Source organism: Callorhinus ursinus, unplaced genomic scaffold (genome assembly GCF_003265705.2).
Source record: "Callorhinus ursinus isolate GAN/ISIS: 27379988/994484 unplaced genomic scaffold, GSC_fseal_2.0 scaffold25, whole genome shotgun sequence".
Classification (NCBI taxonomy): domain Eukaryota; kingdom Metazoa; phylum Chordata; class Mammalia; order Carnivora; family Otariidae; genus Callorhinus; species Callorhinus ursinus.
In genome coordinates this window covers 24,114,176-24,137,089 of record NW_027397087.1, presented here as the reverse complement: position 1 = coordinate 24,137,089, position 22,914 = coordinate 24,114,176, and the positions used below count along the sequence as shown (strand labels likewise).

General features: G+C 47.6%; 1 protein-coding gene across 3 annotated transcripts in view; it reads right to left on the bottom strand.

Annotated features, from left to right (window-relative positions):
- Positions 1–305: 305 nt before the first annotated feature.
- Positions 306–22,914, bottom strand: part of LIPC (lipase C, hepatic type) — a 133,052-nt gene continuing 110,443 nt past the window's right edge. For 2 of the 3 annotated variants that reach the window (XM_025884496.2, XM_073877080.1), the window contains exons 5-9: positions 20,964–21,197; positions 18,181–18,426; positions 7,344–7,461; positions 5,610–5,828; positions 306–443 (exon numbers count right to left, since the gene is read on the bottom strand). In XM_025884496.2, the coding sequence (XP_025740281.1) occupies positions 332–443; positions 5,610–5,828; positions 7,344–7,461; positions 18,181–18,426; positions 20,964–21,197 (929 nt within the window). In that variant the 3' untranslated portion in view covers positions 306–331. The remainder of the gene's footprint in view (positions 444–5,609; positions 5,829–7,343; positions 7,462–18,180; positions 18,427–20,963; positions 21,198–22,914) is intronic. The other variant, XM_073877081.1, reaches the window with a different exon arrangement.

The window sequence follows — 22,914 nt, the reverse complement described above, 5'->3', positions numbered from 1 at the left end:
GAAGGAAATATGGGGAATTTGACTTAACTGTAAAAGACCTTGTAAATTAGGACAATGGATCTAAAATGGCTCTTATTTATATATTGCATATATTACCATTTAATCAGAGGTACAATTGGGAAATTTTTAGTTACACAAATATTTGAATACAGTTACATAATACAGTTTCTAAAAGCTCAGTTTAGAATAGTGAAACATACTCCCCCTTTAAACCTAAACTTTGTTTAAACTTTATGCAAGATTGTTTATATAACTTGGGTTTCCAAATAAAGTAACCATTCCAGATGAGGAATAAGATCATTTATTCTTCACACTGGGACTTCGTAGAAGCTCATCTGATCTTTCTCTTCAATTTTTTAGAGTGTACGTCACATCTCACAAAGGTTTTCTCCTGGGTTGGGTGGGGCTGTGGGCCATCCATGTCTTCTGAGCAGAATGTCATTCTGAAGAGAAAACAGAACAAACACAGCATTAACTTTTAGATGGAGCTTATTGAAGTGTTTCATCCTTTGTAAATAAAAACTCAATTTATGTAATGCATGCTATTTTTTTAAAAAAAATTGGATTCTTATGTGCACAAAGATTTTTCATAACTTCAGAGAAAAATAAAACCCAAGTCAGTGAAAGCATCAGTGTAAGGCTGGTTCCTGGAGCTCTGCACTGGGGTGATTTCAGCTCAGTAAGAACAGAAAGTCCTCAGGGCAGTTCTTTTTTCTCCCCAACCAAGCTCATCAAAGATTTGAGGGTAACTATTGTTCCTTTCACTGCATTGCCCAGACTCCAGGGCAAACATTTGCAGTTCCTTCAACTGTTCCTCACAAGGCAGGCTTCTCTCCTCAGCCTGCCTTCTTTGGACTCGCTCCAGTTTGTCAGCGCTGCTCTTAAAGGTCCCTGGGCATGAGGCCATGGTCACCAGCCTCTGCTGGGCTCAGCTCTGTAAGCTCAGCCCCTTCCTCTTATTGGTGCAGACACTGTCCGGCTAGAGAGGACATCACTCTGTGTTTGGGTCTCTCTTGGAGACCAAGCCTTAGACTGCTTTGACCGTTTGTGAGCTTGGCCTAAGACGCTGTTTTGTGTTGCTAACTTGCATTTACTAGGAAAAAAACTATCAGTAGTCACAAAGAATTCTAGTTTATGGCTTCTTCTTTCTTCTTCTTTTTCTTTTTTGTATTGCATCTAGGGTCAAGTCTTCATTAAATCAGACTTTTTCAAATTAAAATGGTGTATAAGCCAGATGGAGAAAGACAAATACTGCAGGATATCACTTATACGTGGAATCTGCCCCTCCCCACCAAAAGTAGAATTCATAGAAACAGGGTAGAAAAGTGGTTCCCAGGGACTGGGGAAGGGGAAGATAGGGAGAGGTTGGTAAAAGGATACGACTTTTTAGCTATAAGATGAATAAGGTCTGAGGATCTAATGTAAAACAGGGTGACTATAGTTGATAATACTGTATTATATATATGTGAGGTGCTGGGTGTGTTAGTTAACAGGGTGGTGGGGGGATCCAGTCACATGTTTATGTATATCAATTCACAATGATGTACACTTTAAATATCTTAATTTTAATTGTCAATTATATCTCAATAAAGCTAAAATTTAAAAAAGTGTTACAAATAATTTGTGAATGTAATTTTGAAAAATTCAAATGGTAAAGAACTAAACGAAGTCAAATATTAAAGATCCTCTTTGCCATCACCCTTCACCAGGGTCATTCCCCTCTGCTTTCCTGGTTTGGTTTATGTCTCTCCAGATCTCTTTCTTCTTCTTTTCTTTTTTTTTTTTTTTAAGATTTATTTATTTATTTGAGGGGTGGAGGGGCAGAGGGAGAAAGGAGTGAAAGAGTCTTAAGCAGACGCCCCACTGAGCACAGAGCCCCCACGCGGGGCTCGATCTCACAACCTGAGATCATGACCTGAGCTGAAATCAAGAGTCGGATGTTCAACCAACTGAGCCACCCAGGTGCCCCATCTCCAGACCTACTTCTACGCATTTACACATATATCAATGTTCATATGCAAACATAAAGAATTTTTAATAGAAGTGGGGTTATACTGTATGTATTTTTCTGACCTTTTTCATTACCATCAAATAATGGACTTGGAGACCTGTTCATCTCACTACATATGAATCTGTCTCATTCTTTTTCACCTCCTGTACTATATTCCATTGTGTGGATGTACCACAGTGTATTAGAGCCATTTTCCTACTGAGGGACATTGAGGTTTTCCCAATGGTTTACTATTTACAGATAGGACCGCAACAAACGTTTTTGCACATGTGTATCTCTTGTGGATATTTTGAGTATTTATCCAGGATGGACACCTAGAGTTAAAATTCTGGGTATTATGTATATTTAAAATTTTGATAATGTAGGCTCCATGACACCGAGGGCTTTGTCTATTCTGTTCCCTGCCTGGTGCCTACAACAGTGCCTGGTGTAAGGTAGGTGCTCACTAAATGTTAGTTGTTGAATGAAATTCTCCTGCAGAAGCTCCATAATTTGCACTCCCACAAACAGTGTATGAGGATGCCTGCTTCTCCACACCTTTACCAACTCTGGATGTTGTCTGTTTTTTAATTCCTGCCAAGCTAATGGGTGACCAGCGATAATCTCATTGATTTTTGTCTTGCATTTAAAAGATTACTGTGGAAATTGAACATTTTCTCATTATGTGTAGCTGATCGTTTTTGATGTCCCGCTGTAGAACCAATGTTTTCTGCCCTGTCTCTTCCACCACCACAGTAGGTCCTCTCATCTCTGACTTTGTGCCTCTGAATGAAAAAAATCATCTCTCATTGAATTCCTCCCGTGGAGGCACAGAGTGAGTTACTTGACCATTTTTGTGCCCTGTAGTCAGCAGAGAGTTTAAGACTGTGAGGTTGCATATTTGCATCCTGGCCCTGGGATTACGGTTTGTAGAGGGACTCAGAAATTGGTAGTTTGTTATTGGTCTCATGAGAAACATATTATAAATTCCATTTATTGCTAAAGAACCGAGTCTCTGCGAGGTGCAGTTAGTGTCTGAGGCTCCACAGGTGGTGAGCGGCAAGTGGAATTTGAGCTTAGGGCTGGCAGACGCAGGCCATCGGATTCTGGCTGCCATATTGCTTTGCTCGCTGCCTCTCTCCCTGGGAATGCCTCCTGGCCTCCCCACAGCCTGTTGCAGTGCAGCACCACTGAACTGCTGTCTCCCTTCTAGGCTTTCTAGACCATGCAATGCTAGACCTTCCCTTATGCAAAGTGTGGTCTGTGAGCCAGCAGCAGCTGCACCCGGGAGCTTGTTAGAGACACAGGATGTCAGACCCCACCCCACCTACATTTTAATTGCATTTTAACACAATTCCCGGATGCTTCCTGGGCACATGAAGGTTTGAGAAGCACCGGGAGGGAGTATGTTATTAGTAAAATTAATGCATCTTGTTTTTCCTAATTATTAGGTCCTGGAATTTCTTTCTGCCAAGAGCCACACTCAGATTTTTTTTTTTTTTTTTTTTTTTGGTATCCCCCAGTGGTAGCTCGTGCTGGGAAGACACATAGGAGCCACTGAATACTTGCAACTTAAAAAGCTATAGGTCTCACCACCCCTCCTCCTTTTTCAGCATGTACCTCCTGCAGCTCGGAGGAAGGGTCCGATGTGCAGATATATGAATACCCAGCACTTCACCACTGCTGGTTTAGCCTAAGGAAAGTCAGATCCATGGGGCCCAGGTGAATGGAGGAAGGAACTGTTGGGAATAGTGCATGGACAGCAAAGAGGAAAGGAAGGCATCAGACAAGCCCTGAGTTAGATCTGGACTCGGCCAATTATCAGCAGTGCCCCCAGGCTGTGGTTCTATGAGCCCCAGCTTCCTCAGCTGCACAGCCAACACTACCCACTTCCGAGCATCACTGGGAAGGTTCCATGAGACCAACCCTCTAGACTTGGTTCTGTGCCTTCGGCACAGTGGGAGCTCTGGAAGCACCATTCCCTTCCCTCTGCTCTTTACTCCTTCAAAACCATGTGGGTAAGCACCAGTGAGAGGCTGTGGTGTGTTTTATACAACCTTTCCAGTCAAGTCACAGAGAATTGTCATGGTGAACAGCCCCTAGGCCTGAGGAATGACCCTCGAGCTGAGGGAGTGCGGGGAGGGGTGGCTGTCAGAAGCTGAACTCTCCTATTTTTTTTTTTTTTTAAAGATTTTATTTATTTGACAGAAAGAGAGAGAGACAGCCAGAGAAGGAACACAGCATGGGGAGTGGGAGAGGGAGAAGCAGGCTTCCCACGGAGCAGGGAGCCCGATGCGGGGCTTGATCCCAGGACCGTGGGACCATGACCTGAGCCAAAGGCAGACGCTTAACGACTGAGCCACCCAGGCACCCCAGAAGCTGAGCTCTTCTAAAGGGCTAGAAAGTCATGCAAGAATAGCCAAGGGTCTAAGAGGAGAGAAGCAGTTGAATTTTCTCAAATTGATCATGTGGAGAAATCTGTTGGTAGGCTGCAGAGTATGCTCCTAGTAATTGCCGGGATTTTGTATCCCGGGGAGATAAAATCTCAGAGCGCTGTTGTATAAGGGAGTCGGGGGCATAAATCTGCCGCGGGCCCACTCCTGGCCGTGAAGCCCGTGGGGTGAGGGAGGAACATAGTTCAGAGGTGAGAGGCCTGCTGTTCTCCATCTCTACTGATGACAAGCCGGAGACAGAAATGGGCTCCCCAACAAAGGGCGGTGGGAGAGGAGAGACAAGTTTCCTGAACACGACGGGGAGGCGGAGGAGGAAGGGTCTGGGGAAGGACAGAATTCTCCTCTCATGGAGAAGTGCAGAACTCTAGAAAAGCAGAGTTGCCATGGCAAAATATGTTGGGCATCCCTTTGCTGACAGGACTGAAGGGGCAGCTGGACCACCCTTTCTTTCTTTTGTGTCTTACTCTGACCCCAATCCCTTATTGTCCCCGGGGACACTGGGGCCAAGGGAGACGTTAAATCACACAGAGCAGGGCGTCCTAAGCCTGCTCCATTGGTTCCCATCAGAATTTCTTAGGGCTTTTATTAGCAACTGTGTGCCCTGTGTCCCTTCACGAACCACTGCGCATCAGATGCTCTGCAGGTGGCTTTGGGAATCCTGCATATTTAGTAAGCTCCCTAGTGGCTCTTTGGCATGCTGAGATTTGAGAGGCACCCTCACAAATGGGATGTCGAGACTGTGATCTGTTGAAAGCATTTCTCTGGGTGAGCAGTAAGAAGGAAATGGCACATCTTGGTCCTTGCCACTCAAAGTGCGGTCCTTGGACTGCAGCACCCATAAACATCTCCTGGTTATTCACCTGCACACTGAAGTTTGAAGGGCACTGGGCCAGTGAGGCGAATCTCAAACTCCGAGGCAAGTAGCTCTGAACCACAGGCAGCCGGAAGAGTCTAGACCGGGAGTCAGAGGACCTGGGTGCAAATCCCAGTCCTTCCATCTATGGCTGTGTGAATTCAGGATGGTCATTTCACCTTTCCGAGCATCTATATGCCATCATTAGGACATGATAGTGTCCACTTTATGATATAAATGCAAGTGTTAATTGTGGAGGTCTGGCACATAGAGATGCCTGATAGATGTCAAGGGAGGTTGAGTCAATACTCACCGTTGCTGGGTTTCTCCCGCTTTGACTCTGATGGTCTTGACAACAAGGCCTGAGTAGAGGGGCCCTCTGCTCCATGGGATGATGGTTTGGACTGTGTTCCAGACATTGGTCCATACGGCGCCATTTTCCCACTTGAACTTGATCATGATCAGCTCACCAATATCCAAATCCAACGTGATAAGAAAGGAATAAGTTTTATTACTAGTAATTTCTTCATCCCTTGAAGATACAAAGGAAATCAGACCTAGTTTATTTGTAACAGCAAAGTCATGTTGGGCACATTCAGGCTGTGTTGGGTTTGCCTGAGTGACTCGGGAAGGTCTTTTCTGCTGCATTTTCTAAACTGGTGTGGGACAGACTATTAGTAGAAACAGCAGTGGGTGGGCCAGACCATTAATACTGGGAAAGCCATGTATCTTCTGGGTTAGCATATTTAAGAGGCTCTGAGAGTTCTGCCATAATGAATCTGATAACTCTGTTAAGCTCAGGCTTCCTAGCTTCTAAGTTAACAAATCAGGAAAACTGCCCCTGAGAAGACAGTGGGCCTTTGGCAATGATCTCTGGGCAGCTCAGCTCCCTGGAGGTTTGATTAACACAGTAGAGCCACCCACTGCTCTTATCTCCCCACTCATGCTTTTTTTCCTCCCCATATAAATAGAAACAACAAAGTTTAACAGTAGTAGAAAACCACATGTTAAAGGGATGTACCAATTTGGAGCAAGATTTAAATGCAGATCCTTAGGTATCATTAGCAGATTTACTCACTGGTCTCCAAGACATTAACATGTCCCAACACTGACTGAGCAGCTAGATGCCCTTTCCACCTTGGAACTATTCCCCAGGAGAGATCTGGGACAGTGCAAAGGTACCACTGGATTTAGGGAGAGACAGGTGGATGGAGGGTTCCTTTGCACGGCTTGTCATAGCTCCTCCTGCAGAATGTTGTAAAGAACTGCTTAGGAATCCATCCGCCCCGCTAGGCTGTGAGCATCCTAGGGCTAGGGTTCTCTCTACCCCTGCGGCAGAGCACTGACTAATACTTGCTGAATGTCAGAATCAGTGTGATGACCAGAGATCCAAAGCTGGGGGAGATCTTCTGGAAGCTGCGGACTATCCCTGGAGTGGGCAGAGGCCTACTGGCACTTCCAAGGAAGAGGCCATACTGAGGGTCGAGATGTGGTCAGTGAGGCTGGGGAACCTCCGAGGGAGGCATGAGGTTACTGTTCACTTTGTGAGCAGGTGTGTAACAGGGCAAAGGACAGATGGGCAGGGCTGGCAGTGTAGGCTGACTGGGGTGGGAAATTGGTGCCAAGTTGAAAGCAGTTTTGTTTCTGGATTATGGCTTTGAGAACTCACTGGAAAGGAGCTCAGGGCTGTCCTGCGGACAGCTGCTCCAGCCCTCCCTGCTCCTCCTGCCTGGCTCTTCCTGCAGTGTGGACGACGGACTTTGCCACCTCTGGCTTCCGTCTCTGCTCAGCTCACCTCACAATGAACCCATCGTAAACACAGGTCATTTTACCATAAAGCAATCTGTGGGACCCGGCTGAGGCTGAGGGATGACAAGGCTCTGGGCTTGGGGTGGACACCCCGTCTGACAGGCATTTGGGGCAGTTGTATGGGCTGAGAAGAGTAAGCTGTGTCTGGCCTGGCCCTTGAAAATTACGGGGACCTTCTAGACCCTGTGAGAAAAAGTAGCATGCCATCACCATAGACGGGGCTGCAACTTGTACTCACAGAGTGATGGTAATTATCTGGTTTTCCTCTTTTGTTCCGAGGAGTGTCATAGTAAAAGTTGGTTCTACTGGTTTCTCAAGTTGGTTGATGAACTGGATCTTGAACTGGTAATGATACACTGAAGAGAGAAGGTGGGGGAGAGGGAGAGAGAAAGAGAATTTAAATAGGATTTTTTTTTAAATTAAAAATCTCATATTTTTAAAATTTAAAAATGCAGAGGGTGAAGTCTGGATAGATAGATACCAACTCTTTTTTTTCCTGGGTGGAGAGATTATGAAGGCTTTACATTTTTTTCTTTTTCCTTTTCTGTCTTTACAAAATGTTTACAGAGGACATACGGTGTATTTGTAGTATAATAATAAATATTATCTAGTAGAAGAAGGCAGAACAGGAATATGGTATACCTAGCATTCTCACCCATTTCTGGGTGCTATCTTGTTGGACTATTCCATGTATTTGGCAAAAGTCCCCTTTCATAAACTGAAGGATATTATCGTTTTGAGGCACCTGACAAAGGCAAGAGAACACATTGCCCTTTTCAACGTTTGCCTCTGTTTGATGAAGTCCGTTTTGGGATGAACAGAGCTCTAGTTAAGAAGCATATGCCCTAGTGACCACATCTCTATATTCTGGGCGGTTCCTAGGCACTAGCTCTGTGGGGTTCATCAAGCACATTTTTTGATGGAGATACGACAACTCTAGTTCTAGCACTTGGGCATAAAATGTTTCCATTTTATCAAATGTTCAGAATGTCCTACTGGGTTGTGTAGGAGAGGGTAACTTATTTTACTCTTCTTTACCTAAATATTCATTTATTTATTTATTTTAAAGATTTTATTTATTTATTTGGGAGAGAGAGAATGAGAGACAGAGAGCACGAGAGGGAAGAGGGTCCGAGGGAGAAGCAGACTCCCCGCGGAGCAGGGAGCCCGATGTGGGACTCGATCCCGGGACTCCAGGATCGTGACCCGAGCCGAAGGTAGTCGCTCAACCACCTGAGCCACCCAGGTGCCCTTACCTAAATATTTAGTTAATAAAAGCAAATTGCTTACTATCACACAGGTATTGTTAAACACTTTACACTACCTCATCTCATTCACTCATCGTAAGAACCTTATGAGGTACCATTGTCATCATCCCCATTTTATAAATAAGAAAACCGGGGCCCAAGAAGGGAAGGGACTTGTTCAAAGTCACATAGTAGAGTCTGTGTTTTAGCCTGGACCTATTGCTAAGGCTCCTAAGATGGCCTTGACTTACCCTGTGTTGTCATACCAGCCGCCTATGGGGCTGTTCTTGAAATTATCCCACTTAATTCCAAAATGAATGGACTGCTTGGACTTCTGTCTCTTGCTGTCTTCACATTCTCTACGTGCCTGTACTGTTTTAGCTCCAAGATGGCCAACAGGTTTCATATAGCATGCCAATTCCGCTTGACTGATCAGGTTTCCCAGAGCCCTATGTGGAGACGGGTACTGAGGTTACACCCAGGCTCTTGGGAAGACTGGTGTCTGCCTTGGGCAGAGGAGAGGGATTTACGGGGTGCTTGCTGTGTATTTGCTTTTCCTATTCTAGGTAATGATTAATTCACTAATCCTGATATAGTGACTTCCACGATGTAGGTGTCTAGCAAACTTGGTGGGATGAATGAACCGACAGTTGGCTTGGGAGTAACATGATGTGTATTACAATTTAGCAAGATGGAAGCCACCTCTGAGAATCCAAGACCCGAGTTTCAAGCTGTGTTGCAGGCAAATTCCCACCAGAAAGCATAGATCATGGCACTAGCCACTTGTTCATCCATCCCATATACCCCACACGTGGAAATTTGTCATCTTCATGAGTCAGTCTCCTACCTACCAAATGCCGCATGGCCACGGGAGGTTGGTAGCTACACACAAACCCAGCAACAGCTGCTTCGGATGGCGTGCTGCCAACACCCCAGCTGCAGTGTCCCAGGCTGCCTGTTTTCCTGGGATTCTGTGTTGTTTGCACAACCCTCCCCTTTGGCATAAACCACCTTCTCATTTGGGTTTTGTGGTGGACTTGCTTATGAGCCCAGGGTTATCTCTTGGGCTTACTCTGAAGCACCAAAGTTTCTTTTTGTATATTTATGTTCACGACAAGAGCCAAACATGAACAGTGGACTTTTATAGGCCATGAGTTTTCTGCTTTAGGTAGGAGCTAGCTTGGGCATCATCTGGCACCGAACACTGTGCCCTATCCGTAACAGGTGCTCAGATCCTTATTCATGGAAAAAGTAGTTTGAGACTCTCAGGACTGTGAGGCTGCAGGCGAGAAATAAGAGAAGGGCTGTGGGCCCAGGTTCCAGAAAGGGTCCCTCAACCCTGGCTGGCAGTGATGGAGACAGGCACTCTGGCCTAACATCCCAGAGGCCTCTGAGAAGCCATATACTATTTGGGGTCTATCAAGAGAACCCTGTCACGGGCAGACTGTGTTATAAGTTGAACAGAGGCAAAAGGAAAGGTCCTTCCAAAGACACAGGCCATAGGTGTGTGGGGTGGGTGTCGGGTGTGGACAGGACAGGGCAGGAGGACTGGGCTTGGGGTAACCTCCTAATGAGGAGGCAGCATCTTGCAGAGCACTCAAGGAACACCCTTAGTCACCAATTTTAATCCAGTTTAATACACATAAATTGGAAGTCTACTGGTGCTCAACCCGGTGCTAAAAGCTATGGGGGATAGAGGAGTTGAAGAGGGTAATGGGCGGGATGCAAGAAAGCAACACTGGCTAATATTTATTTCATTTGCCTGTGCCGGGCACTTTGCGTCTATTATCCCACTTAATCCTCACAACAGGTGATACTATCATCACCTCCTTTTAGAGAGGAGGAAACTGAAGCACAGAGGAGTTAAGTGACTTCCCCAGTGTCACACAGCTCCTAAGTAGCAGAGCGGGGATGTAAGCCCAGGCCACCTGGCTCCAGAGCTTGAATTTTTATGTGTTTGTACCTGGGACCATAGCTTTATATACCCTAAGGAAAAAGTTGAAGTATGGAGAGAGATTTAAGTTCAAGAGTGTCATAACAGAACTGTTTAACTAAAAATAAGTCGGCAACACCTGAGATATTCGATGGAAGAAGGACTACAGACTGACCAGTCAGGTAGTGCTCATAGAACTACCATTTACTTTTTATCGTGTCCCAGACACTTAGCCAATCGCATCATGTAATTATCTCATTTCTCTTTACAACAACTGTGTAAGATGCCCACTTTATCCTCCCTCCCCATCATTTTACAAATGCAGGAGCTGATGCTCGGGGAAAGTTAAGTAACTTGTCCACTGTCATGCAGCTAAGAACGGGGGAAGCTGCAATTAGACTTGAGTCTGCTGATTCCGAGTTCATATTCCCAACCATGTGATTTGCTCTTATGAAGTCATTAAAAGATATTTTTGGAGCAATTTCAATCCTTATGAAAGAAGTGAGGGGGGGGGACGCCCAAACAACAACCAGGACGCAAAATTTCATGTCCAACATGAGACCAACTTTATAAAACAGGATGCACAAGAGGAAGAGGCATAAAAACGTGACCATGCTTATCTTCGGAGAGGAGAGAGGGGTCATTTTTGTTTCTTTACGCTTTCCTGCAAGTTCTCGGTTTTCTACAATATGCCTGTATTCTAATTAGACTCTTATTGGAAAAAGAAAATGCTTTTAAAAGTGTTAGAACAGAAGACAAGAGGACCAAAAGCTGCGGTCCCGGCCTCGGGGGAGCTTGCGCTTGGGAAGCAGAGTCACTTCTGTCTTCTTATCTCGTGGGCATCAACGTCCATGTCTTCTCTCCCCGAGGGCAGTCTCAGTGTCATATCAATGCTCCTATCGGCACAAGTCCCAGCATGCACCGGGCACCTAAGGGGTCTTCAGGGGCTCTTTTGTGTGAAGATAAGGCAGGACACGTGCTGCATTAAAGACCCTAACTGTGAATGGGAATCTCCATTTGTGGAGAGCCTACTATGTATGCATCAGGCTATATACTAAGAGTTTTGCCTATGGTCCTCACAACAAGACTAAATAAGGGGAAGGCCCTGTTGGTTTCCTTACTACTCCCCACCCTCTGGAAGGAGTCCTGCCCACTCCTTTGAGCTGACCTCGGCCAGCGGAGTCCTGTTTTCTCCTGAGACCTAAGGTGTCAATTACTCTGGTGGATGTCAGACAAGGAAGCAGAGATTTGGACGTGTGTCCAAGGTCACAGAGAGTTACAAGTGGAGCCAAATTTGAACCCAGGTGTCTGGTGTCTGTCTGATTCTAAAATCCCCTTCCCGCTGTCTCCTGGGGTTCTGGTTCTGCAAGCTGCATCTGCCCTTTGAAAGAAATGGCAAACACTCGGCCCCTGAGGAAAGGCTGCCATCAAAACCTTCCTGGAACGAAGCCACCAGGACAAAGTGCCTCCCGGGTCTCACCCACTGACATCCATCCTGGGCTATTGCTGCTGCAGATTCTTCCTGCCTGTCCCCTGAATGCCTAGCTCCCGAGTGGGGATAAATGTGTCATGTCCCTGCGCTGGAGGGGTTTTTTCCTTCCTTTGTTCTTAAATCATGAGTAGGAGATGGATTCCCACGTCCGAGATGCCATGGTTGCACCATTCTGGGGGAAGGTGTAAAATCCAAGGGTCAGCTTGCCAGGACCCCTTTGGTTTCCCATCCTTTGAATGAGAATGACCTGGCCTCCTGCAGTGTCTCCCCGGCGTGGGGCCTGTGCAGGAAGTCGGAACCCCAAAGGTGCAGGAGTGTCGAGAAGCCCGAGTCTGCCAGCCTCCCAAGCGCTCCTGAAAGATGTGTGGGCTGTGGGGGGGTAGGGCACAGGAGTTGGGGGATGAGGGCACCCTTGTGTCTGCAAAAGCCCGGATATAGAACTAAGCAGATTGATGGCACAGGCAGTCCCAAATTACCTGCACTAGGAAAGTCACTTTTTTGGGGAGAAATCTTGAAATGACATAATTTTTATAAATATAAAAGAGCCTTTCATACTGAGAACTAATTAGATGTTCTTATTTTGGATTTTTGTGTTTTTCTTTAAAAGAAAAAGAGACAATTTGCCTATCATTCCCTCTCCCTACCCCGCCCCCCCCAGGACAATGATGCTGTTACAAAGATTAAGGAAAAATTTTGCTCACTTTCCCTCATGACATGTTTAGTAAGGATTTTAAAAAATGATTTAGGAAAAATGCTTTTGATCCTGTGACTGCAGAGGGGCCAGCCCAGTGCATTCCTCGGTTCAGGCAGGAGAAATTATTTTAGGTCTTAAAGATAAAGAGCATGAAACAGTCCATTAACCCTGAATGAGATCAGGCAAACGCCACCTAGAGCAGAGATGTGAGGCCTCTGGAGATTCTCCTCAAATAGAGAGTCCTCCTGTGGTTCAATACCCTCAAAACCCCGGATTCTGATCTCATGTGAACCCCACTGGTACCACTTAAGTTTCTTTTTATAAGCCAGCCACAGTAGACATTGGCTTGTGGAATTCATGAAAAGAGAATGTTTTGTTTCTTCTTCTTTTTCTTCTTCTTCACCTCCTCTTTTTTCTTCTTTTTGTTTCATGGAAAAAAACGATTCCAGATCATTAGATATTGGCGCTGGGAGATATTATGACTCTCTTTGCAAACATCAAAGAGGCCTTTTTCTTTCAGTGTATCGGTTTTCTTTCGTGAAGGTGGGAGGAATGAGGTCTCTTGTGGTGTCTTGCAGCACCAAGGGCTTATTCCTAGACATGAGATGCCTCTAATTTGAGAGGGAGCCTGCAGATCCTGGCACTGAGAGGCCTGGGGATGGCACCGTGCAGGGGTTACCCCACGAGGGGGCCAGCACTCAGGGCAGGCTGGAGGAAGGTAGGGTGGCTGCAGGTGGTTTTGGAAGCAGGTGCATTGTGCAGCTCTGGGCTCGTGTTGATGGCCACATTTGGGCTTCACAGCACCCTGTGACACCCCTATAGTGCTTCAGAACGAGCCTCTCCCAAATGTGCCACTTTAGCATGTGGGGTATTTTAAGTGGAAGACAATCAAGGCCCAAAACACTCAGGAAGAGCTTTTTGCCTCCTGCTTATCTGCCTCCAAGAATTTATTTGGGGGGCCTAGTCCAGGAAGAGAGCACCCACCACAGAGAGCCACAGTCTGGGTGATGAGGGGTGGTAAGCGGGGGTGGGTGGGTGGGGGTGGTTCCAGGCCTGTTTGTTGATTCCACTCTGTGTCTCATTGTCTCTGCATGGTGTGACAAACATTCGTTTCCCAAACATTTGCTCTTCCCATCTTCCTGTGAATTAACTTCCTTCTCTTTGAAGCCCCACAGCCCCACCCCCTTCTCTTTAGCTCGGGATGGCAGATAGGCATCAACTGCCTGACTTCTTTGAACCTCTCCTGGCTCTGTGAGGCTCTAGTACACATGAAATTAACATTTTCTCCTGTTAATCTGTTTTATGTCAACTTAATTAATAGGCCAGCCAAAGAATAAAAAGGGTAGAGGAAAAATTTTCCTCCCCTACACCCTGATGTCATGGGATTGGATGCTTGCCCCTTCTGTGGGCAGTTGCCTCTTCTGCTAGGGGTGGGATTGGGGGAGTGCGTGTGTGTGTGTGTGTGTGTGTGTGTGTGTGTGTGGTAAGGAGTGCTGTGCCTGCTGCCCGCTGTTTGTGCCCATAGGTGCTTCATGTGGGAAGGCAGTAAGAGCCCTCAGCTGAGGGCCTGGAGTCCTTTCTCTGCCACCTACCACTGAGTGGTTGTGAGCACTCATAGCCTCTCTGAAGCTCAATTTCCTCATGTGTAAAATGGGCATCAAGAGCACTCTAGCAGGGTGTGAGGATGTGATGCGATGGGATGGCATATATAAAAGTGCCCAGGTTCTAGAAGGTGTTAACCCAGTGACACCTATTCCCTTCCTATGTGCTGAACTGACCAGGCACGGTTCTGAGCTGCACCCACAGGGGCCAGTTTTAGTGGTTCACCCCCATGCTCATCCACACACAATCACTCTGTGGCTGAAGAAACTGAGACCTGCATGGGTTTTGTCACTAGGTCAAGGTCACATATAGGAGGTTGGCAGCAAAGCCAAATTCTGGACATGCCCTATTCCCAATCTCAAGCCTGCACTGTCTCTATGACACCCAGCACTTTTTCTGGATCTCTCCCTGGAAATTAGCAAAAACCTTCCAAAAGAAGTAGCAGAGAAAAGCCAAAAAGACAAACAGATTCCCCCAAGTCAGAGTTTAGTTGGTTGTCTCACCAACCAGAAGGAAAGAGTACTCAAGCAAATTGAGCTAGATGGGATGAGGCCCAGAATGCAGAGGGGAGGGGAGAGGGAGAGAGGCGGGGAGGACCCGGCATTGGTGCTACACTCGGGAGACTGTGTGGCGTGGAAGAGCAAGGGCCATGAATCAGAGCAACCTGGGGTCAAATGCTACATTTGCTACTAACAGACTGTGTGACTTGGGGAAGTCGTAAACTCTATGAGTCTCAATTTATTTATTGGAAAGTCCACCATCATCAGTCCCTACCCCCACCCATCTCAGTCTCTGTCCCTCTGTCTGGGTTGTTGTGAAGATTATATGATAAAGGAGCTAGTTTGTACAACATACCCAGTGTGGAGCCTGGACAGAAGAGGCCCCCTTAAGTGCCACTTCCCTCCACTCCCAGTGGCCTTGTCCCACCGCTAGAGGATGAATTAGATAAGGCATTTGCTAAGCAGGACTCCCTCAGGATGGATATGCTCTCTCTCTTCTCTTTTACAAAACAGGCTCCCAGGCTGGCGAGGGCTCTTACTGGGAGAGTGAAAATAGAAGTGAGTAATAACTGCCTTGTGGGACTCTCCTCATGGGCACCGGGTTCTGGTCATAGAAAACAGACCCTTTGATGGTTGAAATATCTTAGGAACCAGAGGAATAAAAGGCTAAGTTAGTCACCCCTTGTGAAGCTACAATCTGGAGGCCATGTTTATTTTGCCCAGCCAGATCCTGCACTAAAATATATCATACAATTAGATGTTCTTGAAAAATATGAATTATGGGTTCTCTGTAACCAGGGCCGGGCAAGTCTCTTCTTTTAAGAATCTGCAAGTATTTACCAAATGCCAGAGAAATAGACTTGGAGGGCCCCAGTCAGAGATGATCATGACCACGATGGGTGGGGAAACGTGTAGTTATGGGACCTAGATTAAAGGCCTTGTGCCAGTACCATCAACAGAACTTTCTGTGATGATGGAAGCAATCCATTTCTGGCTCTCCAATATGGCAGCCACGTATCTGAGCACTTGAAAGGTGGCTAGAGTGATCCGGGAATCAAATGTTTGATTGCGTTTAATTCTAACTAATTTAACTAGCCACAGCTACCCTACCAGCTGACGCAGCATTATCCAGATTAGTAGCTCTCCAGAACAGGCAGAGTCTCACTTGGGGATAATTTCCGCCCATACCCAGGGCAGCTTGGCGTGACTCCAGTGATGCTACTTCCCACCAGTGAACAGATTAGGATTTTCCTCACTGGAAGGACTGAAACAGAACGGGGGAGAATTTGGAAGACCCAGAGAGGGGGAGGGTACAGTGTAGGCCACAGCTCAGCAAGGAGCTTCTGTTAGGGGCTGAGATGGGTTCTGACAGTTTCAGGCTTTCACCGGCTTCGGGGGTTCCACGCTTGTCAGAAGAGTCTGGAGCAAGATGAATCGTTGGCAATAAAGACACCCGAGTGTTGTCTCCAAGGGACCCCCTGCCTGTCTTCCTGGGATGGCACTGAGCATGTACATATGGGAGGGGGCTGGTCTCCAGTGCACCCCATGAGTTAGGGACTCTGACTACTCTGGCTCAATTTACGTTTGAAGAATAAATGTATGGATGAACACACTGGTTTTGGTAGCTGCTTGGGTGGGGTGGTGCTGCCTGAATGCAGTGCTCTGGTCCTCCTTCATAGGAAAAGGACCCCTGTGAGTTCACACCAGCAGCATGTGCTGGTCCTTGGCTAAAGGGAGGAACTCAGCCTGGTTGTGCCTATTGGTCTTCCTTTCCCCTCTTTCTTCTCTACATGCTTGCCTGCCCACCCCCATTTCCAAGCCCCCAGTAGATGTCCTCCAGCTGGACCAACCTCCTCACTTCAGGACACCCTCAGGCTGTGGAAGGTGAAAAGTAGTTTCCTTTCTTCCCAGCTGATCTCAAGGAGAAAGCAAAACCTTCCCCTTCTTCTCTCCTCCCTCCCTCACCTCCACAAACAGACAAGGGGCAAGTTCCTGAGGAAAAAATAAAAAAATAAAAATCCCTCAACTAGTTGTTTGGAGGTCCGGGTCTAAATGCTGACTCTGCCAAGAATTCACTCTGTATCCCTGGGCCGATGATTTTCCCCAGCTGGGCCTGGGTGTCTGCGGCTGTGAAATGGCAGGGTAGAACAGCCTCTAGAAATGCTAACATCCCATGATTTACGGTAGATCCAGTGAAATGTGCTTATTGGAGGGGCTTAATCACTCCAGGCAGCTTTGCCATTTAAAAGAGAAGCCGGTTAACACAAATGAGTGTCTAATTGGCAGCCTGCCATGGGGGAGCTCCCCAAGGCAGGAGCCCTTCCAAATCCCCTCGCCTGATTTCGGATTGTACCTTCTCCTCCACCCCGAAGGGGCAGTCAGCAGAGGGGACCGGCTGGCCCCTCAGGCAGGAAGTATCCGCTTTCACTGTGATGCCCTCAGAAGCTATCAGCTGCCGGCAGTGGATTTCTGTCATTCCCGGGCTTCACGGAAGGGAAATCTGGCTGGAGAGCACAAGTTCAGATAAACAGGAATCCTATGCTTAAAAAATAAGTTGCCTGGGAACTTGAACTTGTGAGTGTGATGAGAAAAGGAACACAGACCGGGAGTCGGATGCACCTGGTCGTTGGCCTCCTTCCAGGCTGTGTGGCCGTGGGCAGGTCACTCCCTGCAAGCTGCGCTTCCCTCCTCTTGAAAATGAGATCCTTACCCACCCTGCCGAACTTGCTTGGCTGTTGTGGGTTCCACAAAGAAGTGATGACTGCATCTGATGTTTTGTATAGAAGGCTGTGCAAATGCAAAGTGGTGGTGATGACATGTTCACCTTCTGCCTCCACAAATATTCTGGGCGGTGATAATCAAACAGCGCAGCGCCCAGTCCTCCGGGCACTGTGAGCGTGTGCAGTGAGACAGTAAGATGCTAAATCACTCAGGAGCTGTCGAAAGGATGAGACAGAAATGGTAATGGTGGTAGATGTCAACTTGTTCACTCCTGGAGGACTTGGGCTCGGGTGGAGCCTTTCTCTGCTGGCTTCAGCCTCTAAGAGGCGCAGCTCCGACCTCTGCTTCAATCCAGGGAGGGACCGGGGCTCGGTTTTTGCCCTGGGGTTAAAGGTCTGATGAGGAAAGTTGGAAGCCAAACTTCATCTTTGGAGGGTCTCAACAAGACAGTGATACCCTGTAAGATCAGCGGATCCCAACTTTAGAGGAAATGAGGAGCCACAAACATAGCGCAGAGCCTCCTTCTTTCATGGAAGCTGTGAGCAGAGCTGGAAAGCACTGGGTTCCAGTTGGGGTTTGAATACGCCTCCAGGTCCCTGCACAATGAGACCTGGGTGGTCGCCGGAACTGCTCAGGGCCTTCAGGATCTAACATCCTAGGGGACCGTGAAAGTGGAGGAGGAGAGGCTCAACCAACGATCGTTCCAGAAAGCATCAAGGTTTCTCCTCCTGGCGCTTGGCGGCCAGGTGGACACACTCTTGGGAACAGAGAGAGAGAGAGAGAGAGGCTGTGTGGACATCGCCGTCTGGACTCTGTGGTTTGAGGAACACTGAAAGCAGAGCGAGGTTTCAGCCGAGCGGCTGCCCCGGGGGCCGCTCGCACTCACCTTTGAAGGGGGACTGGGCGCGTGTGGCCAGGAAGAGCCGCTTGTTCTTCTGGCCCTGCCGCTGCTGGCGGACGTGGTAGCCCAGTGAGCTGCAGCGGCCCCTCTGGCAGCTCAGGCACAGGCCCTGGCTGAAGCTGTCCATGTCGCTGCACTGGTAGGCCATGCTCTGCTGGCTGGGGTGCAGCAAGGAGTCGATGAAGAGATGCACCGAGCGCTCGTGGGAGCATTTTATGGTCTGCGTGATGGCTGGAACACAGGGTGAGAAGGACGTTAACACCCCCTCGGTTTTCCAAAGTACCCTCTCCTCAAAGGATCGTCCTCTTTCCAGCGTAGATCCGCAGCACGCTGGGAAGGAGGGGTGGGGTTGCTGAGGCTGGCCCACTGGCGACACTGGGACGGAATCCGTGACTGAGAACTCCAGGAGCAGGCCCCTCTCAGGCACGAGGTGGAGAGGCATCACCCCAGCACCCTGGGGCTCCTGAGGGCGCCCTGGTGTTTTAACTGGAAGCCTAAGTCCCTAAGAAAAATACTGAATTATTTAAGAACACAGGGTAGTGTGATTTATTTAAAAAATATTTGTGTCTTGGGGCACCCGGGTGGCTAGTCGTTAGACGTCTGCCTTCAGCTCAGGTCATGATCCCAGGGTCCTGGGATCGAGCCCCGCATCGGTTCCCCTGCTCGGCGGGAAGCCTGCTTCTCCCTCTCCCACTCCCCCCTGCTTGTGTTCCCTCTCACTCTGTCTCACTCTCTTTGTCAAATAAATAAATAAAATCTTTAAAAAATATATGTATGTCTTAAACGGCTACAAATGTGCAAGTGCTCATGTCTTGGGTTGAGGCAGCTGGAGCAGGCTTGTGTGGGATGCCTCTTTTCTTAACCACGCTAGGCAAATGAGAGCCAAGGTACTCTTGGGGCTCGGTTATTGGCCTGGTGAAAGCTGAGTCCTCTCCCACAATGTCTGCCCTCTGTCCTAAAGCAGCCATTGCCCCCACTGGGTAACTGGTCTGTAAAACCAGCAAGGGGATTGGCTTCTAGAAGGGTACAGCCAAGTGACTAGGTCTACATGGGCCAAAACAGCAAGGTTAGGAAGTTTATTTACCATGAATTTTTGACCTTTTAAAAAACTCTCCATTCATTCATTCATTAATTTAAAAATTAATCAATTAATTTAATCTTTAATAAATGATTCTCAAGGATGTTGAAGAACCACCACAAGGTATGTAAAGTACCTAATGTCACAGCACAGGTAACTTTGCCAAAAGCTATTTCTCCCAGTGTCTGAAGGCTAAATGCCAAGACTGGACACCTGGCTCTTGGTCTAGTGCTGCATTTGTTGAGCACTTACTATGAGGCAGGTACTATGCTGAGTGCTTTCACTCATCCAGTTCCTGCATCTCACCACAGCCCCTTCAGGCAGCTGTTCCAGACGAGAAAACTGAGCTTCAGAGGCGTTCCAGCTCACCTAGCCAGGAGCGGTTGGGGCGGCAAAGCAGTTACCAAATTACCTTCTGTTCAGATGCTTTGATAGAACCACCCCAGAATGGGATCACTTTTAAACTTAAAGGTGAAGAAAACCGAGAAAAACCACACCAAAATTGGGCGAGCAAAATAAGTGTACATGGTCCCACCACTTTGAAGGTTCGCACAAAAGAGCAAATCGTACTAACAGAGATGTATTTATCAGGCAACTAGTTACTCAATACCAGGCCTGTGTTGAGCTTTGGGAGGGAGTGGATCTGGGAGGAGGGCTGGTTTGTCAGCCGGGAATGGAGCAGGCCCCCATGGATGACTGGTGGAGCAGCGGTGTGAGGGGCATGTGAGGAGTGACGAGCGGAAGTTCGCAGAAGGTTCTCTCAGGTGTGGGCGGGTGGAAGGCTGGGAGTCCAGCCAAAATGAGATAATGTTGAGCGTGAAGGTCGTTCTGATACTGGAGAGGTGAAGGTAGTGATGTAATCACAGGAGACTGGGTTCTCAGCTCAGTTTTGGCTGATGGAGGTGAGAAGGGAGGTACGTGGGGCGGGGGAGGAGAGGGGCTCCGACTGGCTTAGCGTGAGTTGGTATGTTTTCATCAGGATGATGTTTTATAATAATGAGAGATTTGGAACATCTATGGAATGTATGCTTTTTGCTGACAGGCTTGTTCTTTAACCCTGCGCATGTTGTCAACGTGCACGTCAATATTTTAGTCTAGGATTTGAGAGAGAAGTGGGATCACAACCCAGATAATGCCACAATCCAGTTTCTGCCCTGAGATAAAGGAAGCGACAAAGACATGTTTAGAACTGAATTTTGAATCGGAAGAATCCCACTAAGGTCCTGCAGGATCAGCTGATTACAGCTCCCAGGAGTGGAAGAGTTACTCCCACTCTAGTCAGACCAGAGACCGAGATGCTAAAGATCAAGGATCTATTAAGTGCATCCTCATGTGGTCCAGAATAGAGGAAGCCCCCTGGGTGAGGAAACTTCTGGAGAAGGAGGAATGACCACAGGCATCAGGAGTCCACTTTCAGAATTGCTAGTATGCCTGGAGAGACTTTGTTGGGTACCCTGGGAGGGGCAAAGAAGTGGGGAATCCTGGTGTCTCCCCCAGCTCATTGTCAGTTAAGAGAAGGGCCTGCTGGAGGGACCCTAGCCCTTACCCACTCTCCCTCTGAGTGGGCTTGGTGACCATATACCCTGGGTTCCCAAACCCTTCCCAGAGTCCTGGATCTGGGGGCTGTGTGCAAGTATGGGGGGTATGAGCCAGTGCAGGCTAGTGCTTTTCCCCACACCTTCCTTCTCACCGTTTAAGCCGTGCTTGGTAATATGTTTGTAGAGCTCTAGGAAGTGGCAGCCAGGCTGGAAGTAGCCCCCGTTGGGGTAGAAGTCATAGTGTGCTATGGACTGTTTGATGCCCACGCTCAGGCCCATGTGCTCCCGGGTGAAGGTGTGAATGGCATCCACGAAATTGGCATCATCTGGTGAAAGACGGTCCCTGGGTGAAGATCCTTCGAACAAAGGGCCGGCGGCATCCAGCCCTAACAGGAGAGCAAGGGTAAGCGTTCAGTGGGGACAAGGGGAAGAAAGGGGAATGCTCCTTTAAGCTTTCTGATGTTATTACACATTCATGAGCTAGCAGGAAGAAGAAGATCCTAGGGGATAATCTTTCTCTAGAAAATCTTGCTATAACCTTTTCGCAGTAAAACCGCAGTAATTTATGGTGCCGAAAATTAGACACAGGCTGCGCATTATCTATGGGGAAGAGGTCTGCAGGAACTACCCAGTGGTAGAAATAAGGTTATGAGGGAATGCTTGATTTATTTAAGCAAATCAATTTTAAGTACCTCTCAAGCTCCTTTCAAGAGCATCTGTTTGCATACAAAAAACCACTGTGCTTATAATTGTAAGTAGTTCTAACCTACTCATCAGAGAAAAACTTTATTTCTCTGTATGTTGTCAATAATTTCCCTAAACAAGCTGACTTTTCTCTCACACCAATGTCATTTCATTAGAATGTCCAGAACAGCCTTGGGGCATGACTGTTCCCGGGTGAAAATGTTGTGAGCAAATAGGACTGCTCAAAGCTCAGCTCTGGTCAAGTGACAGATGTGTGTGCGTGAGACGAGTGGCAGCTCCTGGCTGACTGTCGTTGGGGAGTATTTATGCGCTCAAGGTTTTTCCTCTGTCTTTCTCCCTTACCTTCTCTGGAAGACCCTTTGATGTCCCACATCAGCCCTGGCTTCTATCCTTGTTGTGGGTGAAGGAACTGACAGGGGGCAGTGAGAGCGCCTGTCTCCAGCTCTCATCCATAGTCACCAATGAAAGATGTCTTGGTGTGATTTATAGTCTGTTCTTCGTGGGGCTGAGTGTGAGATGACAGGAGTAATTAGCTGTCCCGCTGCCTCTGTCATGAGTGGGTCTGGCTAATAATGCCTGATGTGGCCCATGACACCCGCCAGGGTGGAGAGGGTGCTGGGCCTGGTGCCGCCTCTCTGTGATTCTTACTCAGCCTTCTGGGCCTGGTTCCTTGGTGATGGGCCTCATTGGCCTTCTGTGAAGGTCTGCTCACCCCCAGCCTAATGAGGGTTAAATCACAGAGCTGGGGGCACAAATACTGGCCTGCCGACCAGGTCTCCCCAGTTACCGGCAAGCTCAAAAAAGTAAGGATGAGGAAGGGAGTTCTCATAACGACCAATTTATTTCGTTTAAATGTCTGCCATTATTTCTGTCTTTTTTTTACATTAAAACCGACCTCTTCTTTGGTGAAGTAATGGTAATAGTAGATATTAGCTGTCAAAAATGTTCTTACTTGATAAAGTGGGGTCCTGGGGCACCTGGGTGGCTCAGGTGGTTGAGCATTCCACTCTTGGTTTTGGCTCAGGTCATGATCTCGTGGGTTGTGGGATCGAGTCCTGCGTCGGGCTCCCCACTCAGCGGGGAGCCTGTTTCTCCCTCTCCCTCTTCCCCCTCTCGTGCTCTCTTTCTGTCTCAAAGAGATGGATAAAGTCTTTAAAAAAAAAAAGATATTTCAGGCAAGGGGAAAAGGACATGCAAAGTTCCAGAAGCACAGGAAGCCATGGTGTGTTCGTAAAGTAGAGAAAGATGTAGTGTCATGGAAGCCTGGGACTACAGGAGGAGAGCAGAGGGAGGAGGGGTCACAGAATTCTGGAGCACTAAACCGAGAAGGGCCTTGTCTGACTTTCTTTCTTTCTTTTTCTTTCTTTCTTTCTTTCTTTTTTTCTTTCTTTCTTTTTT